General features: G+C 52.3%; 2 protein-coding genes across 3 annotated transcripts in view; one reads left to right on the forward strand and one right to left on the reverse strand.

Annotated features, from left to right (window-relative positions):
• Window positions 1-6417, forward strand: part of PKIG (cAMP-dependent protein kinase inhibitor gamma) — a 12350-nt gene extending 5933 nt beyond the window's left edge. Inside the window, exons 2-3 of the mRNA XM_009637333.2 lie at window positions 4615-4790; window positions 5906-6417. Coding sequence (XP_009635628.1) covers window positions 4640-4790; window positions 5906-5985 — 231 coding nt within the window. The 5' untranslated portion in view covers window positions 4615-4639 and the 3' untranslated portion in view covers window positions 5986-6417. The remainder of the gene's footprint in view (window positions 1-4614; window positions 4791-5905) is intronic.
• Window positions 6418-8679: 2262 nt separating this feature from the next.
• The window catches only part of ADA (adenosine deaminase), a 16203-nt gene continuing 6471 nt past the window's right edge, over window positions 8680-18411 (reverse strand). For both annotated transcript variants that reach the window (XM_035892888.1, XM_035892887.1), the window contains 6 exons: window positions 16362-16486; window positions 13322-13393; window positions 12961-13062; window positions 12167-12234; window positions 11537-11666; window positions 8680-10321 (listed from right to left, as the gene is read on the reverse strand). In XM_035892888.1, the coding sequence (XP_035748781.1) occupies window positions 10220-10321; window positions 11537-11666; window positions 12167-12234; window positions 12961-13062; window positions 13322-13393; window positions 16362-16486 (599 nt within the window). In that variant the 3' untranslated portion in view covers window positions 8680-10219. The remainder of the gene's footprint in view (window positions 10322-11536; window positions 11667-12166; window positions 12235-12960; window positions 13063-13321; window positions 13394-16361; window positions 16487-18411) is intronic.

The following is an 18411-nucleotide window of genomic DNA, read 5'->3' on the forward strand; positions in this document are numbered from 1 at the left end:
TACCCTTTGACCCTCCTTCCTTACAGCAGCTCAGGTGTGCTGTGCTGACTGTCCTAAGTGGCAAGGATGTCTGAGCAAGGGGCTAAGCCGCCTTGTGCCCAAAATTGCCAAGGACGCCATGCAGAGACGACCAGGACTTTCTCTGACCTAGGGGCCCTTTGCACTCGCTGCAAAGGCGGGTTAGGTGGAGAGGAAAATACTGAGGGAAGCAAGAGGTAAGAGAGGCAGAGCAGAAAGGAGCAACACAGGCAGCGGAGGGGAAGCAGGCTGAGCACAGCACGGCCTGTGATAGCCAGCATCAGTGCAGAGTCCAAAAATAGTCCTTCCTAGCCATAAAAAGCTTACAGTTTAACCTAGACAAGGGACAGATGCAATATCGTGCAAAGGGTTTCCTTGAAATTGGAGTCCGGGGCTGGGTGTGACTGTAACACCCATCTGATCCGCTTGGAGCTAGACCCTGGCCGTGGGCTTGGGTCACAGGGCTCGTGTTTGCTCTGTGGGTGCACAGCCCTGCATTGAGTTTAACCTGCCCGTGACGTTTCCAGGTCATTTGTCTGCCACTCATACATTATTTGCAGTAACTGTTTGCTCGTAGTCCCTGGGATCTGAGCTGTGGAGAAGCAGGCAGCAGGGGAAATGAGAATTAGCTGTTGGCTTGTCAGTGGGACCAGGAGGGGTGTTGAGCTGACCCTAAAGATATGCCCCAGTTTCTTCACCCAAAAGGCAGAAGAAACATTTAATCCTTTAATTTCTTAGCATCCACCTTCTAAATGGGTGAAATCCAGCCCCAGTGTGCATAGGGCTGGTTTGGCTGCAGCCCCCCAGAGCAGAGCCAGCTGCTCCGTCAGCTGCTGGGTGACTTCCCTGGAAAATGCCAGCGAGCCCAGCTGCAGTCCGACAGCAAAACCAGCTCTGGAAGCCGAGGCCACACCAGCAAAGCCAAGACTATTACAGCTCCACATTTTTTAGTCCTCACAAGACACTATGGAAAAATAAGTCTATGCCAAACGGCAGGTTTGGCAGAGCCAGGTTGTTTCAGTGGGGCACGGGAGCGGAGGCAGCGCGGGGGACACGTCCGGTGTCTGTGGCAGCTTGCGAGGGGTTTCCTCGCTTGTGGCCAGCTGCCCTGGGCCAGGCAGGACCGTGTCCCCACAGCGGAGGGGACACCACCACTCTCCAGGCAGCACAGACAGCGTTGGAGGAGTGTGCAACAGGCAGCAGGTCCCAGCCCGCTGCCCACGGCTGTTGTCACCGCGCCACGCGTCCCCTGCCCCATCCCTGCAGGCTGGCACACTGCGCCGAAGGCTCTGTTGCCATGAGCAGCAGGGAGGGAAGGGAGGCAGGCACAACCCTCTGGGGACAGGCTGAATCATCTCTTTGAAGCACCCTGGAAACCCTTGTGCAGTGTATTTGTGTGCTGCGGGCTTATTCCTGCAACGCCTGGCAAGAGCTGGCCCATCAGTCCCTCCCACCAGCCCACAGGAGTATGAAACACCGAAGGTGGGGAGCCGGCGGGTGATGCACCCCACTCTGCACCCCCTCGCCACCGCTAAATGACTGCTCACGGTGACACAGTTTCAGGTTGAACTATGCAGGCAAGAGGGAAGGTGGTTTCTTTCTTGTCCCTGGCAAATGTTAAATGTTTCCACTGACTAAAACCCCACTGAACTGCTTTGCACCTGCCTGGAAATGTGGAAATGCTCTTTGAAAAATGAGGGGTTTTTTCTATCAAAAATTGAAGCGACTGCTCCCATGGCCACCTCGGTCCATCAACATCCTGGAGGCAGAGGCTGGAGCGTCTCTGCCGGCAGGGAGGCGTCTGCCTGCGAGGCTTCTGAGAGCTGCCCACCTTCAAAATCCTGAAGGAACTGCACAAATGTGAAAGCTTTGCTCATAACTCTGCCCCTCTCCAGCTCTTCGGAGGGCGAGCCCAAGGCAGGAACCCTCCCAGCCACGGAGAAGACACAAATCCCAGGCGCCATCTCCTGGCCGCCGAGCCGGGACCCAAACCTGCCCCGAGCGGGTCCTGCTTCTGCACGCTTGGCTCCTTCCCCTCTTTTAAATCAAGATCCCGTCCTTTTCCCATGGGATGGGGCATTCAGTCACTTGGCAGAGTGCTGCCACAGCTGAGCACGTCTACTGTTGGCAGCTCCATCAAGGGACACCAGGAAAATGGCCTCAAGTTGCACCAAGGGGGGGGTGGGGGTGTGTGTGTTAGATTAGGTATTACAAAAAATTTCTTCACAGAAAGAGTTACCAGACACTGGAATGGGCTACCCAGGGACATAGTCGAGTCCCCATCCCTGGAGGTATTTAAAAGAGGGGTGGATGAGGTACTTGGAGATACAGTTTAGTGGTGGACAGGTACGGTTGGGCTCGGTGATCTTAAAGGTCTTTTCCAACCAAATGATTCTGATTCTGTGATTCCATGACTATGAAAAGGCTGCATCCCGGGGGCTGGTCGGCTCCTACTCCCCAGTTTGTGGAGTCCATCCTGTGAACCAGACAGTCCAGCCCCTGGTGCAAGGGCAGGAGGACTCCTGAGCATATCAGCTCTGAACCGACCTCACCAATGCAGAGAGGGACCCAGGCTTGCGTGGGCCGCTCGTAGGGGAGCCTCCCAAGTCCAGGTGACATCTCTCCGGCAGCTACAGAGGCTCTGCAGCCTCTGGGCTCCCATGAGCTGCAAGGAGGACTTGTCTGGGAATGGTGGCTACTCATCCTGTCCCGGGGAAAAGGTGCTTTGCTCACCGAGATCAGCCTGCCTGCTGCACCCAGAGCCGGTGCCTCCTGCCAGCAAGGGCAAGCCTGGAAAGGGAGGAGGGAAGACAAGAAAAAACAACAGCTGGGATCTCTTCCCAGGGCAAAGGATGCAGCTTTACCCGGGACTCATTTAAGAGAGGCTAGATGGATGCCAAGGCCTAGGAGGAGGTGGGTGTTTGCAAGGATTTGCTGGATTTGGAGGAGCATGTTCTCCTGGGAGGTCGGGGTGGGCCAAGCCCTGCGCCCCCCAGTGAGCCAGTGCCAGCGCTCCCTGAGCTGGCATCAGCATCAAGAGAGGAGTCCCTGGGGCTACCAAAACATACTGGGCTTATGAGTCTGAGGTTACTGCATCCTTCTCAGTCTCAGGAAAGGGGAGGATTTAACCTCTTTTTATCCTGGCTATTGCATTTTTGTCAGCATCTTCTCTCTACTGCCATAGCATCGGGGATTACGGAGCGAGGAGAGCAATTCCTGCCCAGGCTGGTGGCCTGCCAGCAGATTTCCCTGGTAGGAAGGTGAATGTTAAGCAGAATTTGTACAGGAGATAAGCAAGTTTCTCAGTGGGACATTAACCCCAAGAGGCGAATGACAAGAAATTGAATTTTTTTTCAGTACACACGAGCATTTCTAATTGAGACCTCCTTCTAGTATTGACAACATTGGCAGGGCCAAAGGCATTTTTTAGTGGGCAAAACTGGAGCTAAGACAACTATTAATCTCTTAAATACCATGCAGAGAAACAAACCGAGTGCCAAACTGACTGAACAGGAGCAGGAATCGAGAGCACCGGTTTCCAGGGCAGAGGCTGCCCCCGCGCGCTCGCTCTGTGCCCGGGAGCCAGGACGCCTGCGATATGTCCCCTGAGCTGCTGAGGCCCCTGGGCTTTGCGTGCTCTACAAACGCTGGCAACTTAAACCATCGGCTAAAATGAAAACCCAACAACTTCAGGACTCATTGGGCTGAGCTAAGAGCTGGCTCGCAGCAGTGCTTGCGGGTGACAAGTGGCCGCTCTGCGCCTTTCTTCGTGCGCTGCACTTGGCACAGATGCCAGCCTGGAGTGAAGGGATCCAAACATCCCACAGAAGGGCTGATTTTCACATCTTAAAGTGCTTATCTCAAAGCAGTTGAGCCCAACACTTTTTCAGTGACATCTGACAGCCAGTGGAGGCCAGTACTGATCCAAAGCCCCATATCTATAAAATAGTCCCCTGCTCCCCAAGCTTTCAAGCCGGTATCCACTGGGGCCCTGATCCTTTCCCATTACAAATTCAGGTTGGACCAGCACCCCATTCCCCAGGCAGCAAGCCAAAAATTGGCCTCTGTTCAAAGCTCCCATGGCATTTTGAGGAGGAAGGAAGGTTTTTTCTGTAATGCTTTTTCTGTAGGAAAAGACTGCTGCAAGCGACGTTGCAGCTCCTAAAGAAGGCCAGAAACTCAAAAGGAGAAGCAAACGTCTTCTCTGCCTTTCTGTGCAATGGGAAGACAGAACAAAGGCTGGTAAGGCAGCTGGGAAGGATCCTTCCTGCCTACCTGCCCTCAGTGTGCACCGTGGGTGACCCAACATGGTGGGTGACCCGGCATGGTGGGTCACCCGGCACAGTGGGTGACACGGCACGGTGGGTCACCTGGCATGGTAGGTCACCCGGCACGGTGGGTCACTCGGCATGCCACCCCACGTGACGGGGTTGATATCTGAGATTGCAGTAGCTCCTGTTAGAGGAACCGGAGCAGAGTTACAGGGACTATTTTTTCATGCTGTAATTTAACTCCACGGAGTAACCTAACCTGGAGGTAGCCATGGCTTGAGGCTTGCCGAGCATCCTTGACCTCACAGCTGTGTTTTCTCTGCAGCGCTTTGCAGGCATATAGAGATGCAATGGAGGTAGAGTCCAGCACGTACACTGACTTTATTTCCTGCGATCGAGCTGGTCGGAGGAATGCTGTCCATGACATCCAGCGAGATGCAACCACCATCAGCATGCGCAAGCTGACCGAGGACCTAGGTGACCTGGCCGTTGAAGGAGCAGGTGAGCTGCCGCGGACACCAGTAAACCCAGCTCCTGGCACCCAGGCTGGAAAGGCAAGGCACAAAACAGCAGTGCAGCCAACCAGTGATGTGTCTGGGAGCATCACACAGATGCTCGGGAGGAACATCCCATTCCTCACTGCAGTCGGTGACTTCATGCTCGGTGGGTACTCAGCTTCGTGGGAGACTCCCCAGGCCGAGCGGCTGTTGCAAGCAATGGGGTGGTCCTGGGGTTCCCGGCACATGAGCCCTGCATGCTCCAGCCACGGCCCTTTGCTCGGTGAGTTTGTAGAGGCACTGGTGCTCAAACAGGACACAGGCAGACCGACAGCCTTCCCAGGGCAAGCTACACATCAGCTAGATTTTAGGCTTTATAAAAATCAAGTGTGAGATGGGTTGTGGCTTGCTTTTTCTTTGCTGGTTGGCTTTATGGGTTTTTTTTAATTCCAGATAGTTCTACAGTGTTTTAAATAACAACAGAAATAATTTTAAACACCACCAGCTATCTCCAAATCTTCCCCCTGTAGCCCAAACACGGCAGGAGTATCACCCTGCTCAATACCTGCTGACCAGCTGACTACAACCAGCCAGCATAAATCCTCCGTCAGAGCCCAAGCAAACCAGCCAGTCTGATTTCACTAATAAGCCGCAAAACATTCAGCACCGCTACAAGGGATAAACTCATTTTTTTTTGCCCTTTCTCTTTTACTCCTCCAACCTACAATCTGTAACTATAAAAATACTTTAAAACACATTACCCCAAGCGTGTCCGTGTCCATCCACCCATCCATAATTAGCACAAATTAGAGCTTTTCTAACAGGGAGCAGCACAGGTAGCTGCCGGGCTGTGGGGCAGACGTTCCAGGAGCGCTTGCAAGTTGTGGTTACGAGAGCACATCCCTGCCCCGAGGCTCCCTCCAGCACCACCAGATGCGTTCAGAAGCGTTTGCACTCCAGGAACGTGAAGGGAGAACCCAGTGCTCTTAAGCCAAATACCTGGCCACAGGAGGGTAGCGATAGGTGGCAATGTGAATAAAATCAGCTATAGCAATTGCTGACCGCTTCTATCCTCAGCAGAATGTAACCGTGCTTTCTTCCCAATCCTCCCTTCTGCAGAAAGCCAAAGAGATGCCACTTCTTCTGAGAACGACCCTGGAGCAAGACCAAAGGGGCAAGAAAACAGCCCCTCCCCATGACGGTGTACGGGGGGTGGGATGGGCAGGAGGAGGGCCTCGCTGTCAACATTAAACAAGAAATTGCTATCGAATCTGCGGACAAAAGCCAGCCTGGAACAGCAAGGTGTCTGTCAAATGCCTCTGCTGCAACCGCTTTTGTTTAGAGAACCAGAAGATGCTCTGCAAGGACTGGCACCTCCAAAAGACTTGTGCTCCCATCCCTACCAATTTAGAGCAACACTGCCGTGGTTGTAGTGATATGAGCCATTCTCAAGATGCCTTAGCTGCAATTTTCCCCTAGGGGAAAAAACCCAATTTCAGTAATAATAGACGCACCAGACTTTCCTGTCCAAGGTACCTTCCTCCTTTGCAAATTTAGACTATTATTTATTCTGTTTCCATAGATTAGAAATTTAGATTATTGGTTTTTCTAAGCGTCACCCTCATCTGCATCTTAGACCTGACCTGGCCCCTGGGCTGTCCCTGTGGCCCCTCGTCAGGGTGGGCAGCGGGGAAGGGACCGGCCAGTCCCGCTGCCTTCCTGTCAGGCACCGCTCACCCGTGCTGCTGCCCCTTAGCATCAGGAAAGGACCAAAGCACAGCTCTGTATGGACGAGCTCCACCTACAGACCCAGCAGCACCAGCCACAGGCATATTTTTCTTCGGGTTTTAGCATTTTAAGATATTGTTAAGGGGAGGGGAGAAACACTTTGCTGGTTTGACTGTTGAAATTCAGGCTTAACTTTGCAAGCTGTTAGTTGAGATGATCTCTGGTAGGATCTCACACCATTCTCTCTTTTAGGAGACATGTTTTGTGTTAACGATGGTTTGATAAAACTATATAAGCTGTTGAATAAATAACACAGCCTTCAAGTACTGAAGGTGTTTTTTTCTGCCTGGATATTTCTTCTTCCTCTGCCTTGCTTCGCAGCTGGCTGAGCTGCAGGGTTACACTGGCTTCCCCTCAGGGAGATACGGGGCTGTGTTACAGAGGTCTCGCCTGGGTCTGTGAAATACCATGGGTTTGCAGCACAAAGGTGGATGAGGATGTAGTCAGGCACAGAAAATGTTAAATGTCTGCCCCCACTTTCCCAGGTTTGCTGCAGATGTAGTGCTTAGGGACACAGTTTAGTGATGGACTTGGCAGTGCTGGGTTAATGGTTGGACTTGATGATCTTAAAGGTCTTTTCCAACCTAAACGATTCTGTGATGGGAACACTGCTCCCCTCCACAGTCCTACCCCATGAGGCTGGCTTGGGACTTGCAGAGTGGACCAGACACCAGCAGAAGAGGCGCCGGTGAGAAGAGGCATCTTCCCCCTGCAGCAGAGAGCTACGAAGACATCGCTGGCATTTCACCCAGCCCAGGCAGAGCCGATCCAGCTGGAGCTGTGGGAGGCAGCTACAGCCCGGCTGGGCCTGATGGCCGGGGCAGGGACAAGGCAGAGCTGGCCTGAGAAATACTCTCCACTGGGGACACAAGGACAAGCATTACCCTGACAGCCTAGGGAAGAACTGTATGTTAAAAGTTCGAGATTTATCAGAGAAAACAAGACCATAAATAAGCAGGGAAGCGGCTGCCAGACATGGGGACAATTGTCTGTGGGCCTCTGGGCAGGGGTGGCTACAGGGCTGGGACAGAGATGTCCGTGGCTCCAGCCCCCACAGGAAACGAGGGTTTGGCAGCCAGGTAGCGGCCGGGACCGGCGGGGGGTGACCACACAGTTGGGTCTTTAAGCCCCACTTCCAGCTCTCCTCGCTGCCACTGAACGGTATTTTTGGCTCATGCTGACACACATGAAGCAAGCCGAAAGGCAACGCAGAGGGACTGTGCACCACGCAAGACCTCCAGCAGTCAAACATAGGCTAATCTTAGGTCTCCCTGGTCAGAAAATATCTGTTCCAGAACTATATTTAGGCAGATGACTAGGGACCCTTTGGCCAGCCACCCTCAGAGGACAGGCGAGAGGCATCAGGTTCCCCTGCAAGTGAAAGAGCCCGGTCAGGTGCTGTCGCTGACTGTGCTGAAAGACCAAGGGCACTGGCTTAATCCAGCCACATCCTGACTGGCAAAGCTGCTGATCGCATGGATGCTCCGAGCCCTTCATTTCAGTTGAACATAAGGGCATGCTGAACCTCCCGAAACTCTAACCAGGCACTAAACGATCAGAAAGCCTTCCAGCAAACATCCCCCTGCCTGAGCTGACTGCAGTCCAACAGCCAGGCAGCCCAGGCTGCACCATTTTGGGCTGTTAGCATCAACCGACTGTGCAAAACTCAGGGGACAGGGAAAAAAAGTATTGTAAACCATTTTTGATATGTGCTTGAAAAAGTGAGTGTACACAGTGACGGTGCTGCCACTACTAGCAGTGAAATACATGTCCCTTTGATTACCGAAGGGAAAAGGACGTGTGAGGTTGGAACACCCTGCATCCATAAACCCAACTTGCCTTTGTAGCAAAGGAGCAGGGGTTCCTGCCCTCTGGCTTGCCCTGCATTAGCTTTCAACCTGGCAACAGGAGATGGCAGGAACTGGGGTGCCAAAGCCCCCATCACACCTACTGCTTAACCCTCATCTCTAGCAGGGCTACGATGGCTCACGTTGTGGACCACAGACCGCGGTTCCTAACAGCCTTGAACAGAAAGGCAAGAGGAGTTATCTTTAAATATAAATTTGTTATTTTATTAAACAGGATTAACAATCAACTGTCCAGAATCCAAACAAGCAACTCTTCTTCAGAAACAATTTTTTGCAGAAAAGTTACCCCAAAAAGCCCAGTTCTTACTGCAATCATGTTCTTAAAAGTGATGCTTTATCATTTGCTTTATAAAAGTAAGAAATTCACTCTCATATCCATCTATCTAGCTATATATAGAGGTGTATATATGCACCATGTACTTCAGAGATGAGTTTTTTACTCAGAGGACAACTATGTAAGTCCAGAAAGAATGGAAATGCTCCCAGCACACAGTGGCTGCTGGCTGAGACCGGACCAGTCTCACACACTGTCCACGGTAATGGCAACCACAGCCCCTTGTCAAAGGCAACTTTTTGGTACAGTATCTTTGGAGTAAGCATCTTGGCAGACACCTGGGATGCTCAAGCACACCACACACTCACCTAAGAAAATGATGGTCTCCTCTCTGGATGCACAGTTCTATTGCATATTAAGTAAAAATACCGTAACGCACCAAAATCACTTTTGGTGAGTATTTCTGTAGAAATTCTCCACCAAACCGAAGATCTGACTTGGAGCCAGCATTGTGGTTGAGTGAGAGAAGCAATTGAAATGGGACCTGAGTCAACATTTACTTACTCCGTTTTAATAGTGCCTAAAGATTATGTCAGGAAGAGGGCAGAATGGTTAAAACAGGCAATCGATCATGGTTTTCCCAAGTCCTAAACAAAGATAGAGGAAGAGCAAACTGCAGTTCACAGGAATTCTCCAGGATGAGCACAACACTGGGAAAAGTCCCAGAAGGCAGATTTTGGCCCAAAACGGTAAAAATATGTTCCAACTTCCTATGCATGTGTGAGCATGGTCATGGCCAGCTGTGAGCACAGCTGGAACCTGAGCCCAAGGTGTGCGCTTCTGCAGCAGTGACACTGGGAGGCCTGATACACAGGAGGCCTTACCCAAGAAAGGATGCCAAAAAAAATTGTATTTTTTTTTTAAATGCCCTTCAGACCTGCGCACGGGCAAGAGCGCCAGCTTCCAGCCTGTTCTTGTTCCAGTCTTGCTAGTCCAAGACTAACCCTGGGTAAATATAGCTGTGGCCAAACCCTCCTACCCACACGGATGGGAATAAAGCCTCTGTTGCTGAAGTGCCTGCTCACTCCGTCAGCACTAACACACCTTTTCCCTAAAAAGAAGAATATTAACCCAGGCCACAGGCGCAGTTAAAGGTGGTTATTTCTGCACTGCAGACAAGGGCTAGGCAGGTTGGTGGGGCAGGACAGGTAAAGCAGGGGAGGTTCTGGCAGATGGAGAAGGGAGTCAGGCCAGGAAGCAGTTTCAGTCTGCTTGCACAACAGCGAGATAGGAAGCTGGATATCCATTTGGAAGAGAGTTTGGGGGGGTATAGGTAGGTGTATGTGATAGCCTGATTCTGCTTAGCACGGTAAGGGTTAACACGGGGGTGCCAGTAATAGAGACTGACTCAGGGCACCTTGTCCCGGTGCTCCCACTAGCGCAGAGGAGGGTCATGCACGCATGAAGAAGGGCCGCTGCTCCACGCTGGCTCGCAGGGATGGGTCACGATGCGTTGGGGACCATCCCGTAGGCTTGGTACAGCGTGTCCAGCAGTTCCTGCTTTTCCTTCTCGGGTAAGAAGCTGGACTGAGCTGCGTTGATGTTCTGGGGAGGCAGAGGGGGAACACAAGGGAGACAGTAAGACACATCAGGCATGAACACGTGGTTGTGCACATCCCGACATCTGGCTCTGAGCTGAGGGAGAGTGCAAAGTTTCCACTCCAAGATTCATTTCCATGCCCTCATTTTACAGGGCGACTGCTCTGCCCTTCACTAGCCACAGCCCCAAGAGGAACAAGGCAGGCACACGTAAAGTCTTTAAATACTGTGGAGTTTTTGGAATATGCACTTTAGACCCGCTCCTCCACTCCCAGCTCCCCTTTGGACAAGGGCCTCTCCCGGCGCAGTGGTGGCAGCCTGATGTGCCGCTGCTGGGACACAGCCTGGCTGTGCAACTTCTGCTCGTCCCTGTTGTGCCAGGACTTTTATTACACAGAACAACCTGGCTTTTGCAAGAGCGTGAGAGGACAGTTGGTGGCAGAAAGATCCAGGATCCCAGAGCTCAGAGCTGTCCTTGTTCCCCCTTCCAGACCCGGGGAGTGATGTCTGCAGGAGAAAGGGACTTGTTCCTGCAGCCAGTGCTGAGAGCAGGACTGATGCTCCCTTGTGAAGGGCGTCGTGCACCTCCCAATCCAAGCAAGTATCTCTGGAGACAGGGGTGAAAGCGCTGAGCAATGCAAACCAGGAAAGCTTCGCTTGGTAACCAGGTAAGTCAAACTCCCAACAGTTACCTTGTCTTTCTGTCTTGAGTAAGTAATTAGAAAAGTCGATGATTAAAGACTGTTTTTCAGGATGTAATCAAGACACATAAATGACTGTGTGCCAAAACTGAAGCCAGCAGTCAGCTCAGTTGTTGCATACTCATGTTACATGAGCAGAACCTGCAAGCACTTTTGTAGCTGCTGAATCTTGCTAACTTTTTGGCCAGGCCTTGAAATAACCTCCACATAATTCTAAATCCAGGGAAAAAAAAAAAAAGCAACAGGCACCTTTCTTCCCGCTCAGATCTTCAGTGGGCAATTTCCACTCTAACCTGTCCCCCATAAAGCCCAAAGCAGCCAGCCCAAGTGATACAGCCCCTGCAGAGTCCCCCTGCACTTGGATCCCCTCCAGCCGGCTCAGCAGCCCTCCTCAGCCTTAGAAGGCCATTGCAGGATTTTCTGATTTCCATTGAAAACTCTTTAGCTTATAAAGAAAAGCAGCAGGTTGTTCCAGGCTGCACTGGGACACCAGCAGAGCATCCGGCCGAGGCTGACTTACCACTCGTTTGAACTCCTCTTCTGTGAAGCCCATGTAGTCCTTCACTATGCTGTAATCCTTGTCGATATTGGAGTTAAAGATGAGGGGGTCATCCGTGTTTATAGAATAGTTAGCACGATCCTTCCTAAATCTGTAAGGAAATCAGGTTGAACCGGTGGGTAAAACACTGGATATGGCACTGGTCATGCAGTTCTCAGGGTAAAACGCAGTAAAAGCAAAGACCTTGCAGCTGCCCCTGCGGCTTGCATTGCTGGACACAAACACAGGGCTCAGCTCGGCTCCCCACCGCGCTGCACCGATCTGCTTCTCCAGGGGAGGGAGGAGCAGAGCAGCGGGGCGTCTCCTGCTTGGAGGTTCGGCAACCTCAGCTCTCACCCACAAACCAGGGGTAACAGCCGGTGTGCAGCATCTCACGCCCCATGGCTCAGAGCAGGGGTGGGAGGGACAGGACAGCCTCCCCGAGGGACCCCTGCATCCCCTCCAGCTGCACTGGGCGCCTCCAAAGGGTGAGGATGAACCACGTTTTCTTTGCAAGCAGTTAGATGTGCATTATCTTTGTAAAGCAATAAAGCAGCTGTAATCAACCCCAATCCTGGTTATTTAAGACTGTACATAATTGAGAAGTCTTACTGCGTTACTGGGTGTTTCCCAAAGTCCGGAAGACATGCTCCAGTGAGATAACTGGACAAAGGGCAGACCTGTTTGGGGGAGTTAAACACGAAAGCCAGAATCAGCCACACAGACCTGAACCTCAGCTGTGCGCATAGATAGCTGAGCATACTGGTAAAGCCAGATACAGGCTGAGAGCTTCGTTCACAGCTGCGATGGACCAGTGCACGTCCTAGGACATGGATGCGAAGAGCCCACAGCCCATGTGACAGTGGCAGGAGCCGGTGGGATCGTTCCCAGGACTGGTCAGACACCAGTTGTGTGTCAACCACAGCTACGAAACCACTGGCATTATATATTCCATGTAGAAGTTGGATATGCCCATTCTGGGGAAAAGCCAAGGAAATCTGCCTAGGCACAGTGACTCCCAGGCACCCCCACCCTCCACCCAGACAGGCTCCAGCACAGCAGCCCATTTTGCAGGAGAAGAAGCCTGCAGGCTTGAGCTGAATTAGTGAAGAAGCTGCCCAAGTTTATCCTCAGCCAAAGCAGGATCCATTTCTCTCTGCTATACACCTCCTGCAAGCTGCTGTGCTCACAGCAAAGATCCCAGCAAACAGCCAGGTGTCACCACCGTTTTTGCTGAGGAGCTTTAGTCACCCAGGTTCAAGGGCAATGCCACCATACACACGGTGAGCACTCAGTGTCAGGTCGTGTCCCTGGCTGTAGCACAGCCCAAGTGAGGGCTGATTTTCCACTCAGACAGCAGTCCTGTATGTCTGTCCTGCTGTCATCTTCCCACCACACATCCGTACCTCAAAATGCATCTTTGCTCTCAACAGCTCCTTGTAGAGCTCGGGGTCCTCCAGGACATGGTAGCCATGGCCAATGCGCTCGGCCTTCAGGAGATAAACTGCCTAGGGACCACAGGAAAAGCACATACAGCCTCCAAGCACCAGCTCGGCCCCCACCTGCCCAGAGACCCCCGCCCCACCATGGGCACAGCCCGTGCTACTGAGCCAGCTCCAGGGAGATCCTTCCCTGAGCCATCGGGGCCAGATCTCTGCCTGGGTCCCCAATGTTTGCTCTGCTATGAATATGGGGAGGACTTGGGCTCCTCTCTCCCTGGTGCAGGGGCACTTCCCACCCCTGCCCCAAGCCCGGAGCAACTCGTACCTCCTTGATAATGGCAGGCGGGCCGGCCTCCCCAGCATGGACAGTACGATGAATCCCACATCTTTCAGCTTCCTGCAAAGCAAGGGAGGACACGCTCCTGTCCCATCGCCCGCAGCGAGGTCAGCAAGCCCCCTGCAGTGGCTCCGCTCTTGGGGGCACAGCAAACAGCATGGCTCTGTGTGAAGAGCCCCCAAACCACAAGCCCTGCACCCCAAGAGTTGCATGCTCTCTGCTGTAGCGCAGGCTGCGAGAGAAGAGCTTGGTAATGCCAGAAGCTGAGAAACTTGGAAAGCCTGGTGACCTTCCCCTGGCACCCAGCCAGACTCCTCCGGGGTCTTTTTAACACCAGGTGAGCCCACCAGTGTCTCCTCTTCAGGCAGCAGCAAGCTAGAAGCTCTCTCTCCTCCACCCACTTGCCCTTCTGCACGAACCTCGCAGCAATTCCTGTCTCCAAAACTTCTACATTTTTGGCCAGCTGCAGGCAAGTGGGAGTATTTAAAAGCCCCCGGGGCAGAGATGAAGCAATGCTCAGACACCGAGCACCTGTGAGGGGCTGGGGACCTGGGGACAGAGGCAGCCCAACTGAGAGGACACTGTGGGTGCAGCTCTGGGGGCATTTCGAGATGCTCTCCACGGCCATCCTGAAAAATCCCTTGCCAGGGCAGCTACAGACCGCCTGGGCCATGGGAAGCCCTGCAGCCTGGAGGGAAGCCTGGCTCCTGCCTTGCTGGAGAAGGGCCACCCAGCTGGCAGTGGCTGGCAGGCTGCAAGCCCCATCTCGCAGCAGATGTTCTTCCTGGATACTCCTTCAGGGCTTTCTATTCATGATTTTTTTTCAGTTACTTAATTTTCAGCTCCTCATGCTGAACACCCAGGCCCAGCGCATGTCAGGCCAGGCTCTGCCTGGGACTTCTACAGAAGAGCCGTGTGTGCATCGACCTGTGCTCCTTACATTTAAGTGAGTGTTGACTTTTCCCAAATAGTTTTGACACTTTTTAAAATAACAAAATCCGTCTGGCTGAAGTACCAGACCAAGAAGAGAGACAGACTCACACTAGCACAGAGATTTTCCACTTCCTTCTACATAGGATGAAGAGACACCAAAAACTCTCCCCCCCACCCCCCAAGACAGGCATCCCTAACTATCCCAATAGGAGCCAGGGATACAGGCCGAGGGGTCAGGAAGAGTACATACACCGGGACCCTTCCCCACTGACTCTCCCAGCTGCCAAAGCCTGAGCCTCTCCACCCAGGAGGGAGCTCGTGTCTCACGTCCATCCATGTGTGTTTCTTCCCTGGAGTGTGTTAAACCTTTTTTCAACCCATTTGTCCAATGACGTGCAGTGCTTCCCTTGGCTTCTCCTCCAAGGATCTCTGCTTCCTTGGACATGGCAGTCCCAGGATCCTTGGGTCTACACTTCCTGGTGCTCCTCTGCAGCCAGCAGCCACAGTTGAGTTTTTACTGTTATCTGCTCTCCCCCCTCCAGCAGCTCCAAGAGCTCCCAGGCCTGCCCAAGGGACATCACGAGTCTCTCCAATTTCCCTGGATGCATTACACACCCCACAGAGCGTAGCAGCAGTTTCTATGGGGACGTACTTCCCTGCCATGCAGGCCAAGAGGGGCCAACAGACAGGAGTGGGGTTTGCTTCAGCATCTCAGAGCCTGAGCAAGCGCCTGGCGCAGCAAGAAGACGGATCCTTCAAACAGGAGAGTCTGGACCTGGGTACTGCTGGCACACCAGGGCAGGATGAGACATGCCCGCCTGATGGTTAATAAAACTGTCCCCACATCTCAGTTTATAACCACTCAGTTCAGCCAGCGTGGCACAGCAGAGGCAGGACCTTGTATCGGCTTCTGCTGATGGGAGCAAAGACCCTGAGAAAGCCCTGTGATGTCTCAACCCTGAGCGCTGCTTGCAAAGCACCATCCGTTTTGGCAGTGATGGTGCACAACCTCCTCTGCCACTGATGCAAGGGACCCACAACCCCAAACTCCCACCAGCAAAGAGCAGCGAGGCACAAAGCTTCCCCCATGAGCTGCTGCAAAGAGCTGAGGTCTACTGGGAGTCTCCGATCCAGCTCCTGAAGCCATTCCAGCTTAGCATTCAAGATGGGGGTTGGACTAGATGACCTCTAGGGGTCCCTTCCAACCCAAAACATTCTATGATTCTATGATCAGATAAAAGCCTTTCAAATAGGCAGCTGCTGCTCGGGTGATTTCTGCCAGACTGGAAAGGCCACACTCTTCCACCCTTGGCCATGGTTTGGCTGAGCCCCAGGAGCAGACCCCAGCCAAGGCAGCGGGGTGCTGCAGGGGGGGAAGTGGGCTCCACTTGTGTTGCACTCAGTGCTAGGGGGTAGCGTGCTGAGCTCCAGCTCTAAGGCCGTGTTTAAGCAATGATGCCTCCCATTAATCATTTAGGAAACATAAACAAACTTTTGCTATTTAACAGAATGGTTTTAATAGCTGAAACAAATTTTTAAGCTGTCCCAGCTGTTTGCAGTCTGAATAACATACTACATGTCCCCTTGCATGCATCCCCTCAATATATGTTTTTCTCATCATTTCTTATTAAACAAACCTCATAAGCCTTCTTATCCCTTCCAACCCAAAACATTCTATGATTCTATGATCAGATAAAAGCCTTTCAAACAGGCAGCTGCTGCTCGGGTGATTTCTGCCAGACTGGAAAGGCCACACTCTTCCACCCTTGGCCATGGTTTGGCTGAGCCCCAGGAGCAGACCCCAGCCAAGGCAGCGGGGTGCTGCAGGGGGGGAAGTGGGCTCCACTTGTGTTGCACTCAGTGCTAGGGGGTAGCGTGCTGAGCTCCAGCTCTAAGGCCGTGTTTAAGCAATGATGCCTCCCATTAATCATTTAGGAAACATAAACAAACTTTTGCTATTTAACAGAATGGTTTTAATAGCTGAAACAAATTTTTAAGCTGTCCCAGCTGTTTGCAGTCTGAATAACATACTACATGTCCCCTTGCATGCATCCCCTCAATATATGTTTTTCTCATCATTTCTTATTAAACAAACCTCATAAGCCTTCTTATGCTCAGAGGAATCCTCCACCTTCAGGGACTCATCCCCAGCCAGGTCGATGGCCACCACAGAGTTGTTTTGATACTTCTTGCAGAGCTCCACCACCTCCTGAGACCAGCCTGGAAGAGACAGAGCCAGGCTTCAGGAGAAAGCACTGGTAAGAGTTGCACCTTCAGCATTTTTCTAAACAAATCCTGGTCATATAACTGGAAAGCTAGAGCTATTTCCTTTGGTCTTTTCTAAGACTTGGCATTCAAAAAGAAAGCTAACAAGCTCCTAGAAAGGTCTGCTATCTTCAGGCAAATGAAAGCTGCCAACTGATTAGTCCAACACCAAAGGGAAATCAAATGTATCTCTCAGCTATAAAGCTGCTCTCATCATGTTTTTCTGCTCACTTTTGGCACAGAAAATTAAAAAAACCACAAAACCAAAAACCTCAGAAAACAGAAAAAAACTTTCAAGCCCGGTGGTGACTCTGCAGTGGCTCAAGGTCAGCTGAAATGCACGGCTCGGGTACTGTAACGTGGAGCGTAGGAGAAATCCCTCAACTCGCCCCTGAGCTTGCACCGTCCTAGGCTGGGCGAGGGATGGCCCAGCCCGTCGGATGTGTTGTGCCAGGGAGGAATTTGGGCTGGGAGGAATCTGCCGGGGGGCCCCGTACGACCCTCAGCCCTGCCCTGGGGCAGGGCACCCTCGACTCCCCCAGCTGGGATGATGGATGCTGCTCCTGGTGGGAAGGAGCGGGTCAGCCTCCTGGAAGGCTGACTTTTAACACTCGCAAAGTTTTATCTTTTTGGCATCAGTGAGAAAGAGAGTAACAAGTGGCAAACAATTACTTCAGAGCTACCTCTGATCAGGACAGAGGACCGCCTCTGAGAAAGGACACGCATGGCTCGGGTACTGTAACGTGGAGCGTAGGAGAAATCCCTCAACTCGCCCCTGAGCTTGCACCGTCCTAGGCTGGGCGAGGGATGGCCCAGCCCGTCGGACGTGTTGTGCCAGGGAGGAATTTGGGCTGGGAGGAATCTGCCGGGGGGCCCCGTACGACCCTCAGCCCTGCCCTGGGGCAGGGCACCCTCGACTCCCCCAGCTGGGATGATGGATGCTGCTCCTGGTGGGAAGGAGCGGGTCAGCCTCCTGGAAGGCTGACTTTTAACACTCGCAAAGTTTTATCTTTTTGGCATCAGTGAGAAAGAGAGTAACAAGTGGCAAACAATTACTTCAGAGCTACCTCTGATCAGGACAGAGGACCGCCTCTGAGAAAGGACACGCATCCACCAGCACTTACTCTTGGCAAAAAGGCCAAGAGAGAGAGAGATAAACAGTAGTGTTAATAATTAACAGGCACCTGCTGTGTACATACAATCCCCAAATCATACAAACACATAAGAAAATGTGTGCAATTTCATCCTCTTCTTTCATCAGTTTCCAACTCGCTGGGTCAGAGCCATTATTTTATGAACAGGTTTAATATGACCTTGTTCTGGCTGGCATCTCTGCCTTTCTTTCAACGGTTCATGAATTACAGGGTGGCTTCTCACTCTGCAGCACATCCCAAATGCAGTGCTGAAGACTCCCATATCCAGCGCATCGCCGGCCCTGGGTAAGGGCTGGTGCTCTGGGATGCAGGCGTGAGAATGCCAGCTCAGTCGCTCGAGCGAGCAATTCCTCCTGCTGCAAGCGCAGGCTGCGCGGGCGCTCCTCCCGCTTTCTGCCTTTCCCACTCGTGCGTCAGCCGGGGCTGTGACTGCAGACAAGTGTGACACTGCCTTACAGCTTTCCAGTTTCTACAAAAAAAGAAGTTTTCTTCCTAGAAAGGGTCAAGTTTTCAAAGTCTTGTTTGGGATTGATCGTGCAGGCAGGAAAAAAACCCGCTCTCGAGTCTCCCAGTTTGCAAGAGTATCTTTTCCACATTTCTAGCCACAAATTAACCATGTACTCCTTAGCAAAAACCTTTCCACAATCTACCCTACTAAGCCTATACAAAACTGCCATGAGATATGAAGATATTCATAACCACATCCTCACACGGAACAGCTTCTGC

Source organism: Egretta garzetta, unplaced genomic scaffold (assembly GCF_000687185.1).
Source record: "Egretta garzetta isolate BGI_Z169 unplaced genomic scaffold, ASM68718v1 scaffold214, whole genome shotgun sequence".
Classification (NCBI taxonomy): domain Eukaryota; kingdom Metazoa; phylum Chordata; class Aves; order Pelecaniformes; family Ardeidae; genus Egretta; species Egretta garzetta.